Below are 26982 nucleotides of genomic sequence, written 5' to 3' on the forward strand. Positions count from 1 at the left end.
ATTATTTCTAAGACCCTAAAGCACCTTTTAAGACAAAAAAAAAATTTTCGATTTTTTCAAAATTCTAGACCAGCTTCCCCCCTTAATGTCAGTATTAGTGCGGCCATCAGGGGTGATTTAACTGTCTTTCAGTTTTGTTTTTTCAATCGCCAGCTCTTTAAAGTTAGAGTAGTATATCTACTCGGCTAATAAAGTTCGCTCTATTGGTTGATAAAAAAAAGTATCTCTAGGAACATTACTTTTTAACTTTTTTCAGAAATAGTTTATCGTAGAGGTAACTAAAGTTTACTTTATTGGTTAGATAAGAAAGTCTATTACCTTTCGGTTTGTTTTTCAAATGAACTTCTCTTCTGAGACGCGAACTCTTTAAAATTAGGAATAATCTAAAAGCTCGCTTAGTAAAGTCCACGTTATTGGTTAGATAAATAAAATATCTTAAAGTTAATTACCTGTTAGCTTTTATTAGCAACCGTGTTTCAAGATTAGTTTATAGTGCAAATTAGTAAAGTTGACTTTATTGGTTTGTTAAGAAAGTAGAACCAAGTGTAGGTAGGTATAGTGGTTGCCAACTAACAAACCTAGGCCTGCCCATTGTGATACCACCTTTTTTCAATCGAAATTTTCTTCTTTTATGTGAGCTCCTTAAAGCTAAGAAACGTTTATCCGTTGATAAAGTTCACTTTATTGGTGAGATAAGTAAGCAGCCTAATTTTATTCCATTCTAATTATTCTTTTTCAACCTAACTACTCTGATTTAACGAGTCAAACGGCATATAGAGCTTTTGCTGTAAAAGGGTAAAGCGCAAATTTTTCAACAAATTTCAATCGCGAAATTTACTCTTAACTACCCGTTTTTGCTGGGTGCATTGTAGCTGCTCTTTCTGAAGAGCTAAATGGTAAATGGGCTTAAGTGTTAAATCAACAGTAATTTATCATAAACAAAAAAGAAATCGCAACAATGATAATTTAAACAAAAACAACAATGGTGATGCGCTCGCGCTGAGCGATGACGTAGAGTGCAGAAAACCAACAGCCATTGAAGGAAATGCGAGAAACAGCAGCGGTGATAGGAGTAGTAAGTAGAAGTAGTCATAGGTATATAACAGTAGTAAAGTGCTGGTGCTTATACAAGGTGGCACAAAATTAGACAGCAATTTTGTTTTTGAATAACTTTTTTAGTAAATGAAAAAAAAAAAAAATATTTTGTGTGAAGGAGAATTTTGTTTTTAGTTGACCTTTGCGCGCTCCATTGCTTGCTGTTTGGCTCATCCGCCGTTCGCAATGCGATTTGCAGAAATTTGCAAACACTATAAATCTTCCCATTGGATGATTAATTTTGCGCCACCTTGTCTCGTTTTTTTTTTTGGTGGTTGAGGTAAGGTTCAAAATGCCTTCGCACTTACAGCGACCGTAGGAAATACAAGCCTCCACATTTTAAGCTTCCAAGATTAAACAATCAGTGTCTTACACTCGCATTGGAAGTCAAGTATCTTGGTGTAATACTTGACCCCAAGCTCCACTGAAAGCTGCACATAGACAATCGAGTTAAGTAGGCCAGTATAGCCTTCTACGCCTATACATAAATCTATGTTCGGCAAAAAATGGGGTCTGAAGCCACGTGTCGTACTTTGGATGTTCAACTTAGTGGTTCTGCCAATTTTGACATATGGTTGCCTAGTTTAGTGGGTAGCTGCTCAAAAGTGCTACAACACCACTAAACTAGAGGGAGTGCAGAGAACTGCATGTGTGGGCATCACTGGGGCTTGTAGAACATGTCCCACTGCTGCGCTCAACGTTATTCTGCACTTACTTCCTGTGGATCTGCAAGTTAAATCCATTGCTGCTCAGAGCGCCATTAGGTTGAAGGAGATTGGCCTTTGGTGACAATTTCCTGTAAGATATACTAGCATCTTGAAGCAGATCACCCCTTCCTTCTCTGTACCTCGCACTGATCTCTCCATCCGCAAACTGGGTTTTGAGGGTTGTGCTGTGCTAGGGCTATCTTTCCGAGCAGGCAAGATTGGAAAGAGGGGAGAGTCGGCACGGATATAGGTACCTCTGCTTTCACTGACGGATTCAAGATGGAGTTTGGAGTGGGAGTGGGGGCTTACTCTAAATCAGCCAGCACTTCGGTCTCCTTTAAACTGCCGGAAACGAGGAGCGTTTTGCAAGCATGCAAAATGCTTCGCGATCACCGTTGGTCAAGCTGCGATCAAGGCCCTGTCGTCGCCGAATTACAGCTCTCTTCTGGTGAACTCCTGTAAGGAGGAACTCAAACGTCTCAAACGTGCAGGAAACATTTCCCTTATCTGGGTTTCTGGGCACAGGAATATAGAGGGAAATGAAATTGCCGATGAGCTTGCCAGGAAGGCGTCGACAGAACCGGTTTCAGTTGTCCCTTTTTCAGACATCGGTGACTCCTTGACCGTTGTTAAAGGAAAACTACACAATTTCTTTCTAAAAAAGCGCAAGACAGATAGAGTTCTGTCTCCTCGTGTGCTACTTCGAAAACGCAATGGCCCAAATACTACAATATATAAACAGAACGCTTAAGGTCATGGGAATGCCCCACCATTCAATTTGCAAACTCACTGCGGTGTTCACTGGTCACTGGGTGATCGGTACTCATGCGGAGAAGCTTGGAATTCCGTACAACCCCTATTGCAGAAGCTGTGAGGATCATGCAGAGAAAGAGACTGTTGAGCACTCTCTCTGCAAATGTCCGGCTGTGGCGGGAAGGCGCTTGAGATTCCTTAGCGTGCCCTTTGAGGATGGCTTAAAGAAATTGTCCAGCCTAGATCCCTTTTCTCTCCTCTACTACATCAACAGCAGTGGTTGGTTGTAGAAGATTTTCTCTTCCTAAAATGTTTCTTTTCAAACGTAATGGTCCACATTATAGTATCAAAACGGCACGTAAGTGCTACTTGAAGTGTGCTTGGGGTACTCTTGCCATCTTACCTACGTACCTACCTATAGCGACCGTCGTCTACCGCCACTAAAACCATCTCGCCTCTCCTTCTGAGGAGACTCTTTTCACGGAACTACTTTATGCATTACTGCGGAACGACGTCTATGAAATGGACCAATACTATTCAACCACGTCTGGGTCCGCAATATTTGTAGCATTCTTCGACGCCAGAGGCTCGTGTTCTTATGTCTCTTTCTGTGAGGCATCGCTATGTTGTACTGTGTTGAGGTCTACCTTTTTTTTCGTGGTACGTTCTCAATGTATTTCTTTACTGCATTCCAGCTGTCCTCGCGTTCGAGGGCCACCTTGTAGCATATAGTTAGAAGAAGATGCAGCAACCACTGCGGGATGAGTTGATATGATAAAGTTGCCTACCAGTTGGAGGCTGAAGTGCCATGACTTTTGAGGCCTATGTCGAAAGTGTGGCTACGAAAGTAGCGGCGTGTGTGCCACTGCGCTTTTTGAGTGGGTGCCAGCAGTTTTCCAAACAAATTCAAGCAAAAAAAGTAAAGAAAAATACGTGGCTGTTGCAGCAAAGCAATAAAGCATAAACGGGGCAATACAAAAAACAAAAAGCAGTTGTAAGTTAGCGCGGCACAGTTATGATTACAAGTTAGGCGAGAAAATGGCGATAGGCCAAGAAAAATCACAACCAAATAAGTGTTGGGATGTAGGCAAACGTGAGCAGATGAATGCATACAGGCAAAGTAAAGTTAACTTCAAATTTAAAAAGGCGTCATAATTTTCATCAAATTATCTGCTGCTGCATTTACCGCAGAATTTAATATTTTTTCTGGTATGCGCGCTTGTGGTTGCGCAGAGCGGTGTGTAAGGCGTGAGGGTAGCGAAAAAACATGAGTTGTTTTAAGTGAAAAGTCAAAAATGCCACAAAAGTTAGGCAGATCGGCGGCGGTAGAGAAATTTGAAATTACAACGAAAATCGCTGCAGGAGCGAAGACAAAAGGAAAGTTTGATGGTTGCAATAGCAAATAATTTATAATTTCACCACAGTAATAATATACGAGCACTAAAACAACAATAAAACGAGCAATGCATAGCAAAAATCGGTAGAATAAGGTAGCGCCGGGCGAGCTGCTGCTAACAAAGCGACAGCAACCACTTTGCGCTACTGACGAACTAAGTAGACAGCTAACCAGCAACTATGCAGCAGCCACAAGCAAACTAACGATACCCAATCGCACGGCAATCGACAGCAGTAGTGATGCTGTGGTGCGGCTACTGCTGCGCCATTTGTTGCATTACTTTTTTCACCTTTTTATACGATTTGTAAGGCTTTGATGCAATTTTTTTTAATCAGTTTTTTTTTTTTTTGCTTTAAAGATTTTTTTTATTTTTTTATTTTTCTTAGTTTTTCCACAAAGTGCCTATTTTTTGTTATACTTATTGGTCTCTTTTGTTTATTTCTATCCCATTTTTCATCAAGGCGATAACGGGCGCATCGAGTACGCGATTACGTCGGGCGATGATAATAACGACTTTGAAATTGCTGCCAACGGTACGATACGTACACGCCGTGAACTTGATCGAGAAACTAAAAGTTCATATAATTTAATTGTAACCGCAAGAGATTGTGCCAAAGAATTTCCAACAACAACAACACAAATAACATACAACGAAGCGACCGATCAGCCACAGCATCTCCAACATCAGCAGCATCACCAACAGCAGCAGCAGCAGCAGCAGCAACAACGACGTCAACGTCAACACCGACAGCAACAATATGTGGAGCAACAACCGCAACAACGTCTATCATCAACAGTGCAGGTAATTTGCATGCAATAGAATAGAAAAATAATATGCTTTCATGCGCAGTCACTTCCTATACTGCAATACTGCAGCCGCAACAACACAACAATACTACACACAAGAAAAATAAAATGCTTGAGAATTTTCCACATGTATGTGCATGTGTATGTGTGCGTGTTTAATTGGTGCGCGCTGGCTCTTAAATTCGCGTGTAGTTACTGTTGGCAAGCCTTCCGCATGCAACAGGCGGCCATGCCGGTGGGCTGTAGTTGTGCTGCTGATGGCCTGTTAAATATGCGCTGGTATGCCGTAATGGCCGATGGGAAAATGTTGCATAGGCGCGTTGGTACGTTGATACAGTTAGACAGGGGTAGGGCGCAATAAAGCAAAATGAAAAAATATAGCGCGCAACGGAGTAGTAAAATTTAGAGCAAACTGCGATTGAAGTAATTCTGTAAAGTGAGCAAGCAGCCGCAATGGGTATACCCTTACAATTCATACTGTCATAGTTGTAATCAACCATGAAAACGTTCCCCATAAAAAATATCTGCCGTTCGGAGTCGGCTTGAAACTGTAGGTCCCTCCATTTGTGGAACAACATCAAGACGCACACTACAAATAGGTGGAGAAGCTCGGCCAAACATCCAAAAAGGGTGTACGCGCCAATTATTGGAGGTTGAATTAGTTTTAAAGGTGACACACAGATGGCGCTATTTATCACTTTATCGCGTTGGCAATACTGAATATATATTCATGACAAAGCCTCATCCCTAGGCTTTGTTTATCAGTATCTGTCATTTCGCTGAAGTATAAACAACGCAGTGTTTTCGTGCTCCGAGTATGTCAACTTTCGTGCCGTCGAAACGCAATTTGCGGGAAGCTTTGCCTTTCTGCTTCAATTTGAAAAAAAAATACAGCCCAAGCCCGTGAATTGCTGCAGGAGGCCTACCCAGACCATACTCCGTCGATTTCAACATGTGAGTACTGGTTTCGACGATTCAAAAGTGGTGATTTTCACACCGAAGACAAGGAGCGTCTTGGCCAGCCCAAAAAGTTCGAGGACGCGGAATTGGGGGAATTGGTAAACGAGGACTCGTGCCAAACCCAAGAAGAGCTTGCTGAATCATTGGGCGTTGATAAATCAACCGTTTGCAAGCGTCTAAAAGCGATGGGAATGATCCAAAAGCAAGGACATTGGGTCCCGTACGAGTTGAAGCTGCGCGACGTCGAACGGCGATTTTTTACGTGCGAATTGCTGATCGAGCGACAAAATCGGAAGGGTTTTGCATCGGGTGGTGACTGGCGACGAAAAATGGATCCACTACGATAACCCAAAACGCAAAAAATCATGGGGTTTGCCCGGCCACGCATCAACGTCGACGGCCAAACAGAATATTCACGGCAAAAAAATCATGCTCTGCATTTGGTGATCAGGTCGGCGTCGTATATTTTGAGCTGCTCCAACCGGGCGAAGCAATCACGGGGGATCGTTACCGACTGCAATTGATGCGTTTAAGCCGGGCATTGAAAGAAAAACGGCCGAAAATGGTAAAAAGGCACGACATGGTTATTTTGCAACATGACAACGCTCGGCCGCATGTTGCTCAACCTGTCAAAAAATACCTTGGAACGCTTGGCTGGGAAGTGTTACCCCACCCGCCGTATAGTTCAGACATAGCTCCCTCCGATTATCATTTGTTCCGGCATATGAGTCTCGATCTGGCGGACCAGCGGTTCTCCTCGTACGAGGCTACCAAAATATGGGTTTAGTCATGGATAGCCAAGCAGCGGCCAGAATTTTGGAGAAACGGCATCCGGAAATTACCCGAAAGATGGGCGAAAGTTGTAGCTAGCGATGGCCAATACTTCAAATAAAATATTTTGTACCGTTTTTTCACAATAAAGCCAAAAAATCTTCGAAAAAACCTTTAAAACTAATTCAACCTCCCATATATATATATGTAAAGGGTGGTTAAGTTTCAAGGGCCGGTGTTGATTTTGAATAAAATACAATTTTTTTAGGAAATTATTGTCACTTCTCTTTATTATGATAATATTGGTATGATTAAATTACGTATGGAAGAAAAGATTTGCCAAATGGCCGCCGCGGTCTCGGCGGCACACCTCCATCCGATAGTCCAAATTTTCGATAACGCTGAGGCATAATTGAGGTTCTATGCCGTTAATGTGCCGAATTATCTCATTCTTTAGCTCTTGAATTGTTGCTGGCTTATCGACGTACACCTTTTCTTTAAAATAACTCCAAAGAAAGAAGTCCAACCGTGTCGTTGACGTTTAGGTGCGGTTCACTTTGAACATCGGCCCTTGAAATTTAACCACCCTTTATATAGTTGTAATCAGCCGGAGAAAAAGAAAACTATCTTCCCCTAAGCTCCAAATGCTTTTTCGGCTTCTTGTCGATGTTATCGGGTATTTTTTAGCAGCATACGAGCTCTCGATATCGGTAACTATGGTTTGACAGCCAAGAATGGCAAAATGGGACGATGTTTCTGTTCAGTAAGGTTTGACGGCGGCCGGCGTAGCAGAATGGGTTGGTGCGTGACTACTATTCGGAAATCACAGAGAGAACGCAGGTTCGAATATCGGTGAATCACCAAAATGAAAAAATAGTTTTTTCTAATAGCGATCGCACCTCGGCAGGCAATGGCAAAACTTCCGAATGTATTTCGCCATGAAAAAACTCCTCTTAAAAAAAATATCCACAGTTCGGAGTTGGCTTCAAACTGTAGATAAGTAATAATAAATCAGTTCGCGAAGTTCATAGAGTGAGTGAAGACGACAGTCCCACTTCGTGAGAAATTCGTTAATACCTATGTCTTTTTGTAAGTTCACAGAAAACCTCAGGGCCAATTAGAGGCATGTTTTTGGTCTTTTTTAGCTAGAACTTCATTTCCCTCATATTCTTCAGGTCTAGGAAACCAATCTAATAATATCAGGTCAGTCCATAAGTTCGTGCGTTTTTTAAAGGTGATTTTAAAATTAATATAAAAGATGTTTAAAGTATTTATTAATCAATAATATATTTTCCTTCATTATTTACAATATCTTCCCACCGTTTAGGCAAATTTTTAATTCCCTGCTCAAAAAATTGTTTGTCCTTGGAGCCAAATTACGCTTCGATATCCCTTTTTATAGCTTCTTTTGAGGAGTACTTCTTGTTACTCATATGGAATTGAAGTCCACGGAAAAGGTGATAATCACAATGTGCAATATCCGGAGAGTATGGTGGATGCGGCATTAGCTCCCACCCGAGCTCGTTCAGCTTGCCTAATGTTTGCCTTGCGGTATGAGGTCTTACATTGTCGTGGTGAAACAAAACTTTGCGTCTATTCACTAAAGACGGTCGATTTTTGTTAAGTGCCTCATTCAGGTTTGATAGCTGATGGGAAAAATAATCAACAGTTAGCGTCAGGTTTGGTTCCAGAAGTCCATAATAAACAATACCGGTCATATCCCGCCAAATAGACAGGAGAATCTTCTTGGGATGAAGGCCATCTCTAGGGATCGGTTCTGGTGTTTCATCTTTATCTAATCATTGGCGTTTGCGAACAGAATTATTGTAAAGCACCCATTTTTCATCACCAGTAACGATACGGTTCAAAAAACTTTCATTTTCAAGCCGTTGCAGCAGCCGAGCACACACATTCACTCTCTGCTGAAGGTTGGCGACGGAAAGTCTATGCGGAACCCATTTTCCCAGCTTTAAAACCTTTCCGAACTGAACCAGGTGCCTGTGAACTGTTCCATGCGATGAATTTAACCTCTGAGCTATCATATCGACTGTCAAATTTGGCTCAGCTTCCACGAGTTCGAGCAAGGCTTCGGAGTTAAAGACATCAGGACTAACAGCGCGCGGGGCATCCTTCACGTCGCAGTTACCACTTCGAAATTTTTAAACCCACTTTTACGCAGTCCTTACACTCACGGTATCCTCTCCGTGAATATGTTTATTTCTGCAGCAGCAGTTGTTGCATTTTCACCACTTTTATAAAAAAATACAAAATATGCCTCTTATACGCGTTCGAAGATTCCATTTTATTTTTTAACAACACGTGCTTCTATCCGCGATTAAAATCACTTGTTGAATGCACAAAATATCAGAGAAAATATAAATACTTCCGTTATATTCCGTGAATAATTTTTTTTATGCAAAAATCCTACAAAAGTTAAATTATGGGTAAAATACACACGAACTTATGAACTGACCTGATACTTTGGTGAAGCTCCTTAACATGTGAAGAAGATTCAGGCAGTGATTTGGCCTGTGTGAGGTAATTGTAGTTGATAGAAGGGATTTCAAAGCTGCCTGACTATCTGATAGTATTTAAGTGTGAGTTCCTCTCATTTCTCTACGGTTTTCGATTCCTCCTCTTCGGTGCCAAAAAACCAATCTTGAATGCTTAAATGTAAAAATTCTGCTCATAAAAAGTCGTCTACCACTCTGTAACTGTAAAACCCTTCATTTCATTGTTAATACTTACACAACAAATTGCAGAAGAACTTCCAACAACATTAAAAAATTTCAAAAACGAATGCTTTGGTATATTATTGTAATAAAAGTTAACTGCAGATTGCATAAGACTTATAAGCTGCCAAGATGACTATTAGTCCACTTATGGCTTAGCTTCCCTACCAGAAATGTACTTCGCAATTGAAGTTCAACTGCTCAGCTCACCAACTCCCATTCCAGAGAGGAACATAGTTGGATAAGAAGTAAACTTACAATACTTTCTAAAGTCACCAGAATTTGTAACAAACATTTCTTGTTTTTGAAATATCTGCGACCGCATACTGACATACACGCACACACACACAAAATATATAGGCAAGCGTTGTAGCAGTTGGTGTATAAAATTAAAACACATAATAAATGTGCGCTGATAAGAAAAGTGCGAATTCTGCTTGTCGCAAACAATGCGAGGCATCCACAAACGCACACACACACGAATATACTTATATTTTCGGCATCATAACGTACCCGCCGCGTCTGCCAAATCTTGTCCCACATTCGCAATCCTTGTTCCGCCAGCGTTACTTTCTGTCCGCTCACACACCGCTTGTGTTATATGCCATGTTATGCTATGCGCTGCACAGTGCATGAATTACGCGCATTCATGCATTTGTACATTTTCACAGTTATCAGTTAATTAAAGCCATTCTTTACATTTGTCTGCGTACGCGCGTTGCTCTCCTCTCACTGCTTTTTTATTCGCCACGAGCGAGTGAGTGAGCAAGAGCGCAACTCTCGCTGCCCCTTTTTTATCTACATAAACACCTATAAACATGCATGCAAGTGTATGTGCAAGTATGTGAGTGCACTCCTTTCGATTTGTTGGTGCTGCTGCTGCCTCCTAGCTGCTTGGCGCATTGTAGCAAATTTCAAGTTTATCTTTTTTATTGCTGTAATTTATTTAAATTTTACAGCTGATACCGTTGCTAAAGCAACAAATGAATTGCAAGAATCGGAATAAGAAAGTAAATAACAAAACACAAAAAACAAAAAAAAAGGATGTGAGAGAAAAATCACTTTGCACTGAATTCACTTAAAGTAGCTAAGGTGAGAAAGTTCAAACGCAATATACTTGCATATCACTGATTCCTGCATATGTGTGAGTGAAAGAAACAATTTCATTAAATCTATATTTCGCACAAAAACATACAAAATTTATTTACCTTTCTTCTTTTTATTGGCTTCAAGTTGGTGAACTATCATGCACACCTGCCAGCACTAAATGAAGGAAGAAGATCGGCGCGCCGTGCTGAAGTTTTTAAAAACAGGGGATACAGGAGGCTTAAGGGAATACTATGGCCTTAGAGTTCATTGATTACTATTACTATAGTAGTTATAGAAATCTCAATGATTACTAAAGTAGCTGTAGAGATTGTTAAGTTTTACGCAATTGAGCGTTAAAGATGGCACTCGTTGTTAGGTACCGTCCCGTTGAAAAAATAGGTAGGTGCAGGTGCTGGTAAATTTGTGGAAATTCTACTTTTTTTTACTAAATAATCGACCTTTAGAACTCTCTCGTTGATCTGTTATAGAACAGTCTATCGAACCTAAATTGAATTTTGTCAAATGTTAGGAGAGTTGATCAGAAGCTCCTGGAATTTGAAAACGCAACCCTCCATTCGTTGAAAAAAAACGTCTTATTGTTCAACATCGTCTCTTTTTAGCTCATTAAACTCCATCTAATATTCTTTCAGTTTCCTTTTGCTCATTCTGCCCTTCAAACTTCAATTGTCGTGGCATTTGTCTCATCTATGACCTCTTCACTCGATCCAAAACTCTTGCGGATAAGTCATATCTTCATACTTGAAAACTGGTGATAGTTGTAACCTGCCATTTGGGACTGGAAAATTCCCAAGATTAGAGACGCGGCCGCCGAGGTCGAATGGCTTCGTGCATGACTACCATTCGTAAGTGCGTAGGTTCGAATCTCCATGCATGAAACATCAAGTGATAGAAGAAGTGGTTTTCTAATAGCGCTCGCCCCTCGGCAGACAATGGCACACCTCCAAGTGTTTACCTGCCCCGAAAAAAGCTCCTCATAACCTCCATAACCAATTGCCATTCGGAGTTGGCTTAAAACTGTAGATTCCGCCGTTCGTGGAACGACTTCAAGACGCTCGTGACAAATATGACAGAACAAGGAGCTCCACCAAACACCCAAAAAAGGTGTATGCGCTAATTTTTTAAATTTTTATTTTTAGAGCACAATTCCAGATAAAAGATAACTTTTTTCCTCTCCAAAAGTGATCATTTTTCTCCAAATGTGCGTCGAGTGGATTAAAAAACGATACAAATATTCAGAAGAAGCCTAAAGAAACTCTTTACAAAAGTGCGACTCCCTAATGAAACTCTTTACAAAAGAGCCCCCCAGCCACAAGGCTCAATAATTTTATTCAAAGGTGTTTAGCAGCAGCTCAAATGAGCTCTACCCGAATCTTCGATATAAAAAACTCTCAAATAAGAGACCAAAAAGACGCCTACAAAGGTTCAAATACGATTCCAAAAGAAGTCCAAAAGTCACTGAAAATGAGACATAAAACACACCGAGCTCTTCCGAATACCGAATATTGATTTTTTTCTGGAAACGTTTCTCAGACAATTTTCAGTGGGTTCGCATAGGGTGAAAAATTTCTTATTTAGTGTTCGAAAATGATTTCTACAAAAACTGAAATAAGGCATCAAATTCCAAACGAGTCAGAGAACGCACCAAATTTATCGGAATTTGTAGTTTTTTAAAGCATTTTTTGAAAATTTTCCAGTGCATAGAGTGAAAACTCGGTGTTCTAGGACCCCAAAGAGAATTCTTTTATGTAGCAGAAGCCCCGCTAAACGAGAGTTTACAGCTCAGAAAATAGTCGTTTAACCGCTTTTTACTTAGCAGACTTGGCACCAAAATCCAGAAAATTGGTATGCGTTCTTTTGAAAGATGTCCCTTACAAAAATGAGATTTGAGATAAGAGCGCCATCTGCTTAAACTTTCAAAGCCTACCAGGACCAGAACCTGAATATACCAGCCAATGTAAGCAACACTAATAGACTCACACATAAAACGTTCTGAGCACGTTTTTGGGTAAATATGTCAAACTTTCCTATGAGAATGTCAGTTGGCACCTGACAACACCAGAGGCCAAATATATATGTATGTCGACAGTCTGTGTCAGAAAGAAGGAACCGCGATTTTTTTAAATGAAAGTCTGTAAAAAAGTAGGAGTCGCAATTACTCAATAAGCCGTTGTCGAGTACAGCCTGTCATCTTCTCCGCATGTTTTAAGGCAGCTTTTCTGCGTAGCTCGTCGACAAACAAGACTAGATTTTGCGAACTTGATGCACGAGTTGTTTTAAATCATGCACTGGCCTTCAGACAAGATGCGTTTTCATCGTTTCCCACACATTTTCAATGGGGTTGGCGTCTGGGGACTGGGAAGGCCAGTCCATTACTGTAACGCCATTTTCTTGTTTCCAGGCCTTACAGAGTGTTTTTCTAAGAGCAGTGGTATTGATGATGTGGGACGATAGGATGTGTTCGCCTCCTTCAGTCGTCGTTCGATAGTGTTGATACTCACATCTATTCCCTGTTTAGCAAGAATTGTGCGTGCTGGGCAGTGTCGCAAATATGGGTCCCGCTTAAAAAGTTGGACGATCACTTTATCTTGCTTTATTCTCGTCAATTGCTTCAAGCCGCGCTTGGAAAGGTCATCAACATTTAAAGTGCTTCCCATTTACTGCAACACACTTATGCCAAATTTTGATCCGCTGTCGAAACAATTCTGTAGCTCTAATTTCGGAATAACCATTAGCGCCTTCTTCGATTTTTCTATTACTTCCTTTCGGCTGTTTAAACGTGACGCGTTGCCTGGAATGGTTTTTGATTCGATGAAACAGAAAAAAAATCACAGGAGCCACACCAGATGGGTTCAATGGCTGTTGAGTGGTATTTGTTTCATTCTAGGCCAAATATAGACCGATAATTATGGCACTGTGCAAAATCCACCAGTTGTTTTCGCACAAATCCGTTCTTTCTTGGCGAATCGCTGGACGTATACGTCTCATAACGTCCAAATAATAGTCCTTAGTAACTGTCTGTTCTTCTGGCAAAAATTCGTGGTGCACAATACCGTTGTAATCCATAAAAGCTGTTAGCATTATTTTCTGTTTTGATTGAAAATGCAATTTTGTTTTTGTCTTGGTTCATTCGGAGATCTCCACTTACTCGTGTCATGGCTGTGTTGCGAGACGTACTCATAAGATTATATTTATTGGAAGTTTACACCTCATCCTCATGGTCTTTTGTGCCCTGTCGTACCCATAAATCTACGCCTCATCTCCAGCAGTGATGCGTTTGAGGAATGTTGTGTCGGATTCAGCCTTGGAAATCATGGCTTTAGCGATATCAAAGCGATCCCTTTTTTGCATGAAATTACTTGAGTGCTTTGGGGTCAACTCTGCAGCGGAAACCCAAATCATTAACAACAATGTTGTGAAGGGATCCATAAGCATTGTTCAAATCCTCTGCCAGCTCTTTGAAGTTCTGATAGTTCTGATTTGCGGTTATTGATCAACTTTTCCTTCACTTTATTGATGTTTTCATCAGTTTTCGAGACAGCTTGTCAATACGTTCGTTAGCTTTAATGAACTCACGATCTCTTGTAAAGCGTTCATGGCGCTGTCGGCTATTTTACTTATTTTTATTTATTTATTTAATAGTCTAAATATTCTTTCGAATGTCAATACCGAAACGGTTTCCCGAAATTTTATAAGTTTTCGCACCACCGAGTCCAATTTCAACACAAAATTTAATACAAGCTCGTTGTGGCAAATTCAAATCTATTTTTAAAACGGTAGAAAATCGAAAGCACGTGCAGCAGTAGATTTGTCCAAGACGGTGTAACTTTTACAAATGTGAAGCAATGGCGATAAAATTTTGATAGGAATTGGAGGTAGTTCTCATCCGAGGCTTTGTATATCTTTTCATTGGGGGGGATTATTAAGTGGCGCAACCCAAACCCAGCGCACAACCAGCTATCCTGGAATGCTTCGCCTTCTCAAGTTAGCTCACTCCCGAACGGGTGTTCGGAAGCTACCCAGAGGACACTTGGGCTAATCCCGGGAGTTGTGAGCTGCTTGAACCATGTAGAAGAAACGTCCTGGTCACTCCCAAGTGAATGGCGATCAGTAACTTTCCTCACTTGCGTGGACTTCTACACATGGAACCATGCTCCAGGCAAAGTGAATGGGTCTGATGGTGAACGTGGACAAAACAAAGTACCTCCTGACTTCAAACAAACAGTCGGCGCACTAGCATATCGGCACCCACTTCACTGTTGACAGTTATAATTTCGAGGTTGTAAAAGACTTCGTTTATTTAGAAACCAGCATTAACACCGAAAACAATGTCAGCCTTGAAATCCAACGTAGAATCTCTCTTGCCAACAAGTGCTACTTTGGACTAAGTAGGCAAATGAGCAGTAAAGTCCTCTCTCGACCAACAAAACTAACACTCTACAAGGCTCTCATCAAGCCCGTCCTAACGTATGGCGCAGAAGCGTGCGCGATGACAACATCCGATGAGGCGTCCCTTGCAGTGTTTGAGAGAAAGATTCTGCGTAAGATTTTTGGACTTTTGCACGTGGGTAACGGCGAATATCGTAGGCGATGGCACGATGAGCTGTATGAGCTCTACGACGCCATAGACATAGCGCAGCGAATAAAGATCCAGCGGCTACAATTAAGAAGAAAAAGATAGAAATTACAAATAAGGCAACCTAACCAAAAAACTACAGCTCAAATCGGATGACTTAGAGCGTGGTTCCGGGAACATTTCGATCAAGGTGGTATATGATTATTTTATTTGAAGTCAACTGCTATTGCTACTTAAACAAATCTGTATTGCGTCGCTAGGCTTATGGGATTACTCACTCTTCTGCAGCGCTGAAGTTTAGTTACTAAAGATTTTTCTGGCTTTCTGCATTTGCTATATTGTTTTTTTTTTTTTGGTTTTAGAGTCAAACAAGCAAGGTCTCATATTAAATTAATGTTTCTACCTATCTGAACATATATATCTGTATTATTTCCGCACCGTCAGTAGGTAGGCGGTACGTTGCTTGGCTGCTCCTCGCGCCACAGGTTGTCGCCTGCACGGAAAGCTCCATTCATTTGGTCAAGTGCAAGTGCAAGTGCAACTGTCGGCCGCCAGTGTAGTGTTGCAAGCAAATATTTCTGCAGTTCTATGGATCGTCATTCTTTTTCGGTTGTTGTTGGTTGCTTGCAATTTGCTGCTTTTGGCCTTCTGCACATTTGGTCATTACTCGTACGGCATTCACCGAAAAAATCCAACAACTTCATTAATAATATGAAAATCTCTCATTAGAAATCTACGAGCAACTCCATTTATTTTGCGACTTTTCAAATGAAACCATATGAGCAGCACAGCTGAAAAATGAAATAAGAAGAAGAAAAAATTAAATAACTGAAATGGAGAAAATCACGCATGCGAGTGTGTTTGTGTGTGTGTATGTGTGCTTGTGCGCATGTGTGGTGTGTGCTGTGCTTGCTTTTAACTGCTTTGACCGTTGCTGACACTGGCACTGTGTATTTTTTATTTTTTTTTTGGTTTTTGTATTTTTGCCATTTCCTGCAACATCCAGGCGATATGTGGCTTTGCCTTAACTATTTGGCTTTTTTCTATGCAGATATTTTGACTCTCCTATTTGCCAAAGTGCTGCTTAAGTTTGATTTTCATGCGTTTTGCTGGTGTTGTTGTTGTTGTTGTGCTTGCTGTTATTGTTGCTGTGTTGTGCATATAACCAGCCATCGAATGTTGCCAACCTTTCGCTCTGCGCTCATCTATCGCCACTTTGTATCTGTTGCAGTTATTCTTATGCTTATTTTACACTTTGCTTTTACCTCCGCCCTGCTCCACTCCACTCCAATTCACTCCACTTCACTCCACTCCACTTCACTGCACTTCTCCTCCTTTCTCACTGCTAGGCACTTTTTGTTGGCCTTTCGTGCCTATTTTGATTGGCGTATACGCGGCCACTTTGGCTGCTGCTGGTGCTGCTGCTGCCATAGTCGCCGCATTTGTGACTTTGCTGCGGCGGGTAAAGTGAAATTTTAATGAAGCTAATAAATTTTCGTTAATGTCCACAGCGAATAGATTTGCAAATTTAAAGGAATTGCTGTAGCTCAAGGCGCTGTAAGTGCCATCGCGCAGCAACAACAACAGCAGCAGCAACAGCAAGCGCAAAGCAACGGCAAATGCGGTCGGCAATATAAAAAAGCAAAAAATCACAACACCAACTGTGGCGGTTGCTGCTGCCGCCATCGAACAAAGTGCGCGCGAATTGCACTGCTACATATTTATTGCCATTGCTGTGTGGTTATTGTCCTTGTTGCTGCTGTTTTTTATTTTTAAATTTTTTACTTATTTAATTTCCTTTTTTTTTGCTTTGTTGCCGCCATTGCTGCTGTTGATGTTAATAAATCGTTCGCAATTAGAAATTGCATTAAAGCCTAAATGAGTGCGATGTTGCGTTACTTTTTTCGTCAATGGCAACTTTGCCGTTGCCGCGTCAATGACGCGCTTTTCCCGCCAACCTCCTCGCAGTCTTTACGCCGCTCTGCCTTCAGCCTTTTTTTCAGCGGCTCGACCTACGTAAGTTTGTTCTGCCATTGCCGCATGCGGTTTGGTGAAAGCTTCTCATTTTTCTTTTGTTTTACACGCTGATTGTTGTCCTGCTCGTTGCCATTGCCCACCGCTGCCTTTTTATGGTTTCACGCAAATTTAATTTTATTGCAAACAATTTTATTAAAAATGTTCTCACATTTTCTCCAATAGCATTCGCTTATCGTTAAACGTTTATCGCTTCTAGCACAGCCTCTGCTTTTTCTGTTTGTGGCATCCCGTTCGTGACTCGCCTGCTGCTATTGATTTTTCAAACGTTCAGTTTGTTGCTACTTTGCTTTGTGGCGATTGTTGCTGCCACTACAACAACAGTAGGCTTTTTTTGGTATTAGTAATTAAGTTTCTACATGAATACACTTAGGGCAGAGGCAGCGCATTCAAACGAAATTGATTGAATTGAGATCGTACAACTGACCTCTTCCGAAAAAATGCAAGCAAAATTACGAAGGAAAAGACAGTATTTGGATTTAATTTTTGTGGTTGTGCAGCGTCGAATAAAATAAATAAACTAAGCAGTAGTTTGACGTATAATTGTTGGTATTTGCTAAAATCCATGTCACTGAGATCCTTCTTACTGCTTGAAGCGCCATCTGTGTTTCGCATTTTTCTGGCAGAAGGATCGCACAGATGGTTGAGGACTTTGCTAAATTTGGTGTGTCTGCGCTATTACCGCGTTTGTCCGCTTCCTCTTGCTGGCGCCACTGATCCAATGAGTAACTATAGGGGGGGCCATATAGAGTTTGCTTTTTGAACTACCTATTTTTTTGAGAATGGTAACACAAATGACATGTCAAATGTGTTCATAACTTACTTAAAGGCTTGACATTTACGAAATGGGACGCTATACGCTTGAACAATGGGCAGAAAATCGTTTGACCGAAGATGAGCATTTTTACCGAAAAATCATCTTTTCTGATGAAGCTCATCTTCACATCGGTGGCTACGTCAATAAGCAATTGTCGGATTTGGGGCTCAGAAAATCCACACGTTACTGCAGAGAAGCAAATGCATCCACAACGAGTCACTATTTGGTGCGGTTTTTGGTCTGGCGGCATCATCGGGCCATTTTTTTTTCGAAAATAAGCGAGGAGCCGCGGTTACAGTAAATGGCGAGCGTTACCGTGACATGCTCAACGAGTTGTTTCCAAAAATTGAAGAGGATGACATGGACGACATTTGGTTTCAACAGGACGGTGCAACGTGTCACACTGCCAAAGTTACACTCGAACTTTTGGCTACCGTTTTTGAACACCGAATAATCAGCCGAAATTCCGATATCGATTGGCCGCCTCGGAGCTGTGATTTAAGCCCGTTGGACTATTTTTTGTGGGAAGCCGTTAAGGACAAATGCTATGTGAACCATCCAGAGACGATTGATGCTTTAAAACACGAAATCGAAGTTGCCATTCATGAAATTGGAGCCCAAACAATCGAAAATGTGCTTAAAAATTGGGTTAATCGAATGGCCTACTGAAAAGCCAGTGGTGACAGTCATTTGAACGATATTATTTTTTATTCATAAATGACAATGTTCAATCTTCAAAATAAATAAAAAAGTTTGGAAAAATATTGATGAGTTCCTTTTTTATAGCAGATTCAAAAAGCAAATTTTACATGGCCCACCCTATATGTGTTTTTGTTTGTTTCTTTTTGCTTGTTTAAGGGGGAAGTCTACTGTGACAAGGGAAAAAACAGGCTTATTTTCCGGATTTTATTTCTAACAAAATATTGCTCGTACAGAAAATCTATTTAAACTCTTATCTTTATTATATATTTAAGTTTTTGAAAAAAAAATTTTAAGTCAAAATATTCAAAATGGCCGCTGTGGCACTTCTGCAAGCGCAGGTCCGCTTTTCTTAGGTGCCTAAACGGTGTACATGAAATCTTACGTTTCGGTGATCTAAAACAAAAAAACAAAATATTGTTATCATATACATAGTATTGACTCTCGTCTGACGTAGGATTATGTCGATAAAAAATTTTGGCGTTGAAAAAAAAATTCTTGAAATTTTTTTCTTTTTTTTTGCCTAAAATTGATGTTACTATTGTTTATAACAATTTAACAAATAACGATATCAAAAAAATCCTATGTCAGACCAGAGACACTATTACAGAGAATATATAATTAAATTTTTAATCTGATTCATTTATCAGAACTCGAGATATCGTGTACACCGTATACAAAAACTTAGTTTCGAGAAAAATGCGTTTAAGGTTTCAGGTGCCGCAGGTACGCGCTTTGGAGCGCTTCGGGAAAAGGTCGAAATTTCAACGAAGAAAAATTTAGCCAGCTGTAACACATATTGTACCTTATTTAAGAGGGTTCAAAGTATTTTTTAAGCTAATAAAAAAAATCGATTTTTTGAAAAATTCACAGTAGACTTCCCCCTTAAGCAGCTACAATGCAAATAATGCGCTGACTATTGTTCGGGAGTAAGGATGGAAAGGATAAGATGCCGGTTCTACATTACCGGAATGACTCGGGTTTTTTCCGACCAAGAGCTGCCGCCCAGTAAACTAGCCCTGTCTAGGGCACCGTTCCTTACCACTCGTCTTTCATCTTTCGTCACTGGAGCAGGTCTATGCAGCCAATCTGCTTCAAATACTTCTCTTAAGGGCTAGTTTCGAACCCAACCCTGTACCCGAAGTATACTTCTGCTGCGTATACCAAAAATGGCTCCACCCAAACTTAATATCGGTTAGATGTAATCAATGCGACGGGTGGTACCATCTAAAGACCTGTTCATGTCTTATGCTGTAAAGGAAGTGGTCCACGCGATATGTAAACCCCGCCATTTGACGCCCCCAGCCCTTACGGCGACCACATCGTCAAACGTGCTGGCACTATCATCCGCCACTACAACCCAAAACTTAATAGTTCCTAAGAACTCACTAGCGCAACACAACTCTCCCCACTGTACACCTGCCCTAACTCTCCTGCTCCAACACAAGTGCGAGGAAAAATCAGCAGCTCTTGGTTCCCCGCACAGTCTGTTCCATGTGTCCAACCAGAGTACCTCGGAACCTGTCATCAGTCAAATGCAATTCCTGCAATGGCTGGTGCCGCTTTCGGAGATGCTCTGGCCTACACAACACCAGAGATTGGACACGTGACTACGTCGCTCCCTGCTGTAGAGCTGTGCACACGCAACCGACTGCTGTGGCGTGGCCGCCCACCACCATCAAGCTGCAAGCAACAACAACTGTGGAGCGCACAGCAGGGCCAGCGTAGCTAACCTCACGCGTCCCTCACACCGCGAATAGCGACAGTCATCCCGAGGACCTTTAAACCTCTGCAGTTCAACTGCAACGAACTCATGAATAAGATCGAGAAGATAATCAACTTCATAAGCCGACATGGTATCCCAATAGCTGTGGTCCAGGAAACAGAACTACACGCTATCTCCCCTGATAATCAGAGTGCGCTATAAATTGCAGAGTCAAGATCGCGAGCGAGACAATGGTGGTGACCTAACGTTTATAGCCCCCCCCCCCCCCCCCCCCCCCCCACAGTGCCGTATAGTACTATTTATGAAGGCATCGACAGTAGGGGCAGCACCTTAGAATGTCAAGAAATAACTGTCCCGTCAGGCGATACCAAGCTCGAAATATTCAATATATTTACACCTCCTGTCACCTGCTGCCCGGCAGGATATCACCCTGAAATTGGAGCGCTCATTAGAGGTGAAAACCGCTTGGTAGTAGGTGACCTTAATAGGCATCACTATCTTTGACATTCAAGCCTACCAAACGATCGTGCGGAACAAGAGAATTTGCTCAAGATGGAAAAATAGCCATTCGCTTCTGCAGTCCGCTTCTCGTTTGTATAAAGTTTTTTCTGCCGCCAGTCATTTCTTCAAATTGGATAGCAAATAGCAGTCTGAGAGATCCGAGGGAGCCAAGTCTGGATCCCTCAGACTGCTATTTGCCAACTGCTGAAGCGTGAGTTGGTGAGTTATCGTGTTGGAAAATGAAAATCACTCGACTTCTTCGTTCCAAACGAATGCCAAATATAAATAAAAAAGCGATCTGGGTGAAACTTGGTGTGTGAGATGCTACTAACTAAACGCAAACTCGATACGCGCTAGTAGCGCCATCTGTCTGACTTTGCGCGGACTCTTCAAACAACCCTCATATATCGGACTTGGCAGCATAGTGAACAATCGTTCTGTGCCCTGTTGGTAGTACTGAGAGAAGCATTTTTACGTTTCGTACAGCCTCAGTGAGTTTCGCTCTTCTCATTTGTTTTCCCTGAATGCTGTATCGCGTTCAAATACTCTACAACTCCCGAGATGTGTTCGCCAAACTTTTGTATCATAGCTATTCCAACTTTTTCCTCGGCTTAATAAAGCAAAAGATCCGTAGATGGTTTCTATGCTTATTGTTGATAGCTGAGGCTTTGCTTGTGCTAATCGTAATGAGGATATAATCGCAGTATCGACTCAAACCGAAAATTTCTGGATACGCAGTTTCATAGCGCATTGAAATTTGGTATAATAAAGTGCAAGATTAAAGTGGTTTAAAAAATGAAGTGAACTGGTTCGCGTTGATTTTTGTCAATTTTATTTTTCTTGGCGGTCTTTTAGGCAGAAGCCCATAAGAAAAGCTTCGAACTGCGTTATGTGCAAGAAAATACATTGAAACGTCAGCAAAAAACAAAAAATACCAAAAATCAACGCAGTTTTTGAGCTACTCCAAACTGTCACAATGTTACACCAAAATTCAATGGGGTAAAAAACAGCGTACTCAAAATTTTTCTAGAAATTCTGATTAAGGGGGTGGTAGGGTTTAGCGCTAAAAAAAAGCACTTTTTTTGAATTTTTTACAGAAATATGGCTTAAGATACTTTAATAAAATCAGTTGCATGTTATTGTACATCTTTTCAATAAGTTTTTAAAAAATATTAATAATAAAATATTGACAAATAAGCCCATGACAGAGTTTTTTTGGAGATATGTTTTTCGAGAGGTGCTCTGCGGTGCCAATCGGCATTCGTCGTAGAATCATCTGAAACTATATTATATTAAAAAAGTCGAATTTTTCAGTTAAAGTATGACGTAATGCTCCCCCCCCCCCCTCCCCCCCCCCCCCATTAATAAATTTTTTTTTTTTTCATTTTTGTAGTTTTGGTGGCAAAAAAACGTAAAACGAGCATTTGTGGCAAAAAATTTCGCCATATTTGTAAGTGAAAAACAACTTAAAAAAAAAAAAAATTAAAAAAAACAGTGGGGGGGAGGTATTTTTGATTTAGAAAACGTGTGCCAAAAGAATCGGTTGAATAGTTTCGGAGTTGTGATTGGCACCGACTTTTAAGAAGTCGTTTCGGGAAAAACGCGTTTGAAAAAATGACGCCGATAGCCGAGCCCTTGGGAATTGCCAAGCATCTATCGATGCTCCGCATTCGAGGTAGAGTGCCTACAAAGGCTATAACTTTGAGAGTTCTGCTCCGATCCACTTAAAATTTTGACACAACATTCTTGAAATGATTTACTATAAGATGAGTGAAGAAAAAAATTTCGATTTTGTGACCCTATACCCCCCCCCTCCCCCCCCCCCCCCCTTAAAAAGTTTGAAGTTTAAATGAATTTTTTTTTAATTTTTTTCGAATTTGATACAAACTTCGAAGCGCATCAAAAACTTTAGTTATATGGTTTTTGTAGTAGTTTAAACTATATTTCTCACAAAAAGTAAAAAAAAAAAAATTAAATTAAAATAAATAAATAGTCAAAACTTTGCAATAATTTGCGCAACTATAGCGGCCGCCGTAACCGAATGGGTTGGTGCGTGATTACCATTCGGACTCACAGAGAGAACGTTGGTTCGAATCTCGGTGAAACACCAAAATTAGGAAAAACATTTTTCTAATAGCGGTCGCCTCTCGGCAAGCAATGACACACCTCCGAGTGTATTTCTGCCATAGAAAAGCTCCTCATAAAAATATCGAGTCGGCTTGAAACTGTAGGTTCCTCCATTTGTGGAACAACATCAAGACGCACACCACAAACAGGAGGAGGAGCTCGGCCAAACACCCAAAAAGGGTGTACGCGCCAATTATATATATATATTGGTGAGGAGAAAAACGGCTTGGCTTCAAAAGCTGGTGGGTTGGCATTAGAAACTTTTTAAATAGAATTTGATATATTTCGTTCAAATTATACATTGGTTGTGATCCTTGTAAACGGATAAGTTTTTTCGTCATCTTGGTATGAAAATTTTAAAACTTCTTTTTGCATTTTGGTTGCAGCAACTTTTTTTGCTGTGTTTTATATGGGTCACTTACCCGACAATGGCGTTAACTGGCACTTCCTGGCTATTCTTTACATTCTTTTCATATATCACTGAAACGCATCTGCGTGAACAAGACTTAAATAAATCGTATTTCGTTCTTCTTCCATTATTATTATTTTTTTTTTGATTTTTTTTACTTTATTTTGCTTGCAACGCGTGCAGTTGTTGTGCCAGAAAAGTTCAGCTGCCATGCAATTTAATCCATAGCCAAGATCTGACGTTCGCAGCAGGACTACTTTATAAGAATTTGCAGGCAGCCCCGCACCAGCAACATTATTTTTAAACAAAATTAATTGTGCCAATTTATAAAACAATATTTTGCGCTTTCATAAAAGAACACCAAGCGAAGCGTGTAACAACAAAAATTGATTGAAATTAAAAATTCTTTGCACATTTTCCTTTTTTATGCGGGAGTATTAACAAGGGAAAAAAGATTTCGCAAAATTAATAAAGCAATAAATGTTCGTAGAAAACGGTAATAATGATAAAACTAAATTACTTTTCAAAATCGAACTTTTAACAGAAATAAAAAAATACCAATTTTCGAGAAGAGTCCGAAAATGCACTTAATTTTTTGTTTTTACGCAAACTCCTTTTGACAAAGGAATTGCTTTTAATTCCAAGAAAATTCCAAGAATTGTGTCAAAATTTATATTATAATTTTGCGGATAAAAGGGTTTAAATTGCGTAATGCATCATCAAAGGTGCCGGCGCAGTAACGGTTTGTCCGCAGTCTAAAAAACTCGCCATCTTTCGGAACCGCTTTGGCATTGCTTCAGAGTTCCATTTTCCTCATTACAAGGTCTTCGATTGTCTGCATGCGTCCAAGCCTGCGGTACCACTAATAATTGCCAGTTTTCCTCGCTGCTTATCACCTTTCCGTTTACATTTTCCGTGGTTATGTGACCGACTGCCTTCTCCAATGTTCGACGTTCTTGTTGTCATCTTCGGCGTGTTCAGCGTCATCTTCGGCGGCATCCCCGTATATGTATGTAAGATACTCGCATTTCCCTATATTGAACAGGTATTTCTGGAAATTCTCGTGCCCTGAAAGCATTTGGGTTGTATAAAACTAGAGTTTTTGCTGTACCATGTCGCGTTGTCTTTCATTAGCCTGGCCGTCCATCTGGAACGTGTTTCGTTTCTCGAGCGGTATTGCCATAGGCTTAGCGTTGCGTCTTTTATTTCGCGCGCTGCAGGTTTGTTAACTCATTCTTCCATCTTCGCATTCTTTAATGCCCACAACTTTTTCTCTCAAAGGTTAGTACATCTATCTATCGCTTATAACTTGAACAGCTGGCCCTGTTACTTGATGGTAGGCAAGCATAACTTCCAGAGCTGTCTTTCTACCTGTATATTGAATATCTCATCGTAGCTGATGCTCCACAAGTCGGGACCAAGAATTGATGATTGGGCTGCTCCTGCCTTGCTAACAGTCTTCCGGCGGTATCCATGGCTCCGTCCAGTTGAGGCGTGATCAGTCTTTCAAGGAGCTTACCACCTGGGTCAAGCATGCATAATGGCCGATATGCTGATGGAAGGTTCGGGTTGCCTGTCCCCTTGCTCATTAACTCGAGCTGCTGTTTTTTCCAGATTTCTGGGAAAATTCCTTCTCTTAGACAGGCGTTGATTTCCAGTCGCACTTCTGTGCCATCTCGTTCTGGTGCCATGTTGTTTTGAAATTTACTCGCAGCGGACTGTAGCTCCTCGCTGGTGAATAGTGGAGGCTCTTTTGTCACATTTATTTGACACTCAATGCTTTGTCTCATTTCGTAACTTGAAAGGAGATACTTTACGATGTAAACCATCGCGCTCGAGCTTAGCTGCGGTGTAGGTATCTTGGCTGGGTCTTTTCACCATCTTTTTGTACCTTAGTCCCCAGCGCTCCCTGCTTAGATCTGCCCGGAGTTTCTCCCATCAAACGACAAATTTAGTGCACAAAGAATTTCAGTCCATTTCAAATCTCTTGCAAGCAAAAAAGCGGGTTAATAAATTTAGATCGAATATTTGGGAATCATAGGATTGGAGAAAAAATATATCTATTGTTGTTCAAGCACCTACAAGCTTGCGAATGAAAGCTTGGAAATCTTAATTGCTAACATGCAGAGGATCAGCAGGCAACATGCGTCCTAAACTCACTCAAGCAACATCGCTCTCCGTTTGGTCCCAACCCGTCGAAACAGTCCGTTTCCTGTATCTACCCTTAGATGATATAGACGTTGACGATCATTGACCACACCGTACCGAACCTCCAACAACAGCAATATAATAAATTACAAGATTTGATCATCCAACGCTAAATTGTGAGAGTAACTTCGACTGTTATATTATAGAGGTTTTGACAGCAGAATTGTGCCTCCTCATTTCTCACATATCCTATCAGCAGTTGTTCGGACGGCAATAAAGCAGCATGGACGGTGACCGTCCTGTCTTTTAAACAAAACGTTGTCATCCCCTTTATTGCATCAGCGAATCTGCTTATTCTTTCAAATATTTGCTTCTTTTGTTCTAAAGAGACGCTGAAGCAAAATTTTAGTATAGTTAGCTTAAAGTTTCGAATTGCTCGAATTTACCTCCAATAATCGCTACTAAGTAAATAAATTATTTCTAACCCGTCTCTATCTCCCCCTACCTCTCAGGTCACAATCACCTTGAAGGACGTCAACGATGAAGCGCCTAGCTTCACTTCACCGAATGAGACCTCCGTGCTTGAAAATATTGCACCCAACACTGTTGTTATGGTCGTCAAGGCTACGGATCGCGATGAGGGTCGAAACGGCTACATCGAATACTTACTCGAGGGCAGAGACAATACCACCAACTCCGACTACGATGACGAGGAGAACCTTCCCTTCACACTGGGCTCTGTGGACGGGCTGCTGCGCGTCGCCGACCGCTTAGATCGCGAATTGCGTGCGAGCTACTTGCTCAATGTGACCGCACGCGACCGCGGCGAACCATCACAATCCACACAAACCCAAATCACCGTGCGCATATTGGACGAGAATGACAACAGCCCTGTCTTCGATCCCAAACAGTACTCAGCATCGGTACCGGAAAATGCCAGCATTGGCGCAATGGTATTGCAAGTGGCCGCGACCGATATTGATGAGGGCGCCAACGGACGTGTGCGCTTCTCAATTGCCGCTGGCGATGATAATCGCGACTTTAGCATAAGCGAAGATTTGGGTATGGTGCGCGTAGCGAAAAATTTGAATTACGAGCGCAAACCTCGTTATGTGCTAACAGTGCGCGCCGAAGATTGTGCCGCCGATGTGGTGGCCGCAGCAACACAACTGCAGGTGGGCAAAGCGGGCACTACGAATGGAGCGGGCGGTGGTGGCGTTGGCGGCGGCAGCAGTGGTGTTGTTGGAGTTGGCGGTGCGGGCGCTGGTGCGGCCAAGCATGCTGTGGAGCAGCGTGAGACGCGCTACGACACCGCCGAATTGACGATCATCATCATGGACATCAATGACAATCCACCCACATTCCTGCACTCCCCCTACCTGGCCTACGTAATGGAGAATATAATACCGCCTAACGGCGGGTATGTGCTGACAGTGGAGGCCTACGATGCCGATACGCCGCCATTTAATTCGCAAGTGCGCTACTTTCTAAAGGAGGGCGATACAGATCTATTTCGCATAAATGCATCGACAGGGGAAATATCATTGCTGCGGGCGTTGGATCGTGAGGCGAGGGCCGAGTACACGCTGACGCTGGTTGCTATGGATACAGGTGAGT

The 26982-nt window shown here is 41.4% G+C and overlaps 1 protein-coding gene across 1 annotated transcript in view; it reads left to right on the forward strand.

Moving 5' to 3' along the window:
* Positions 1 to 26982, forward strand: part of LOC129248860 (cadherin-related tumor suppressor) — a 126609-nt gene that overhangs the window by 30156 nt on the left and 69471 nt on the right. Inside the window, exons 5-6 of the mRNA XM_054888472.1 lie at positions 4413 to 4753; positions 25878 to 26976. Coding sequence (XP_054744447.1) covers positions 4413 to 4753; positions 25878 to 26976 — 1440 coding nt within the window. The remainder of the gene's footprint in view (positions 1 to 4412; positions 4754 to 25877; positions 26977 to 26982) is intronic.

Source organism: Anastrepha obliqua, chromosome 5 (genome assembly GCF_027943255.1).
Source record: "Anastrepha obliqua isolate idAnaObli1 chromosome 5, idAnaObli1_1.0, whole genome shotgun sequence".
Taxonomy (NCBI): domain Eukaryota; kingdom Metazoa; phylum Arthropoda; class Insecta; order Diptera; family Tephritidae; genus Anastrepha; species Anastrepha obliqua.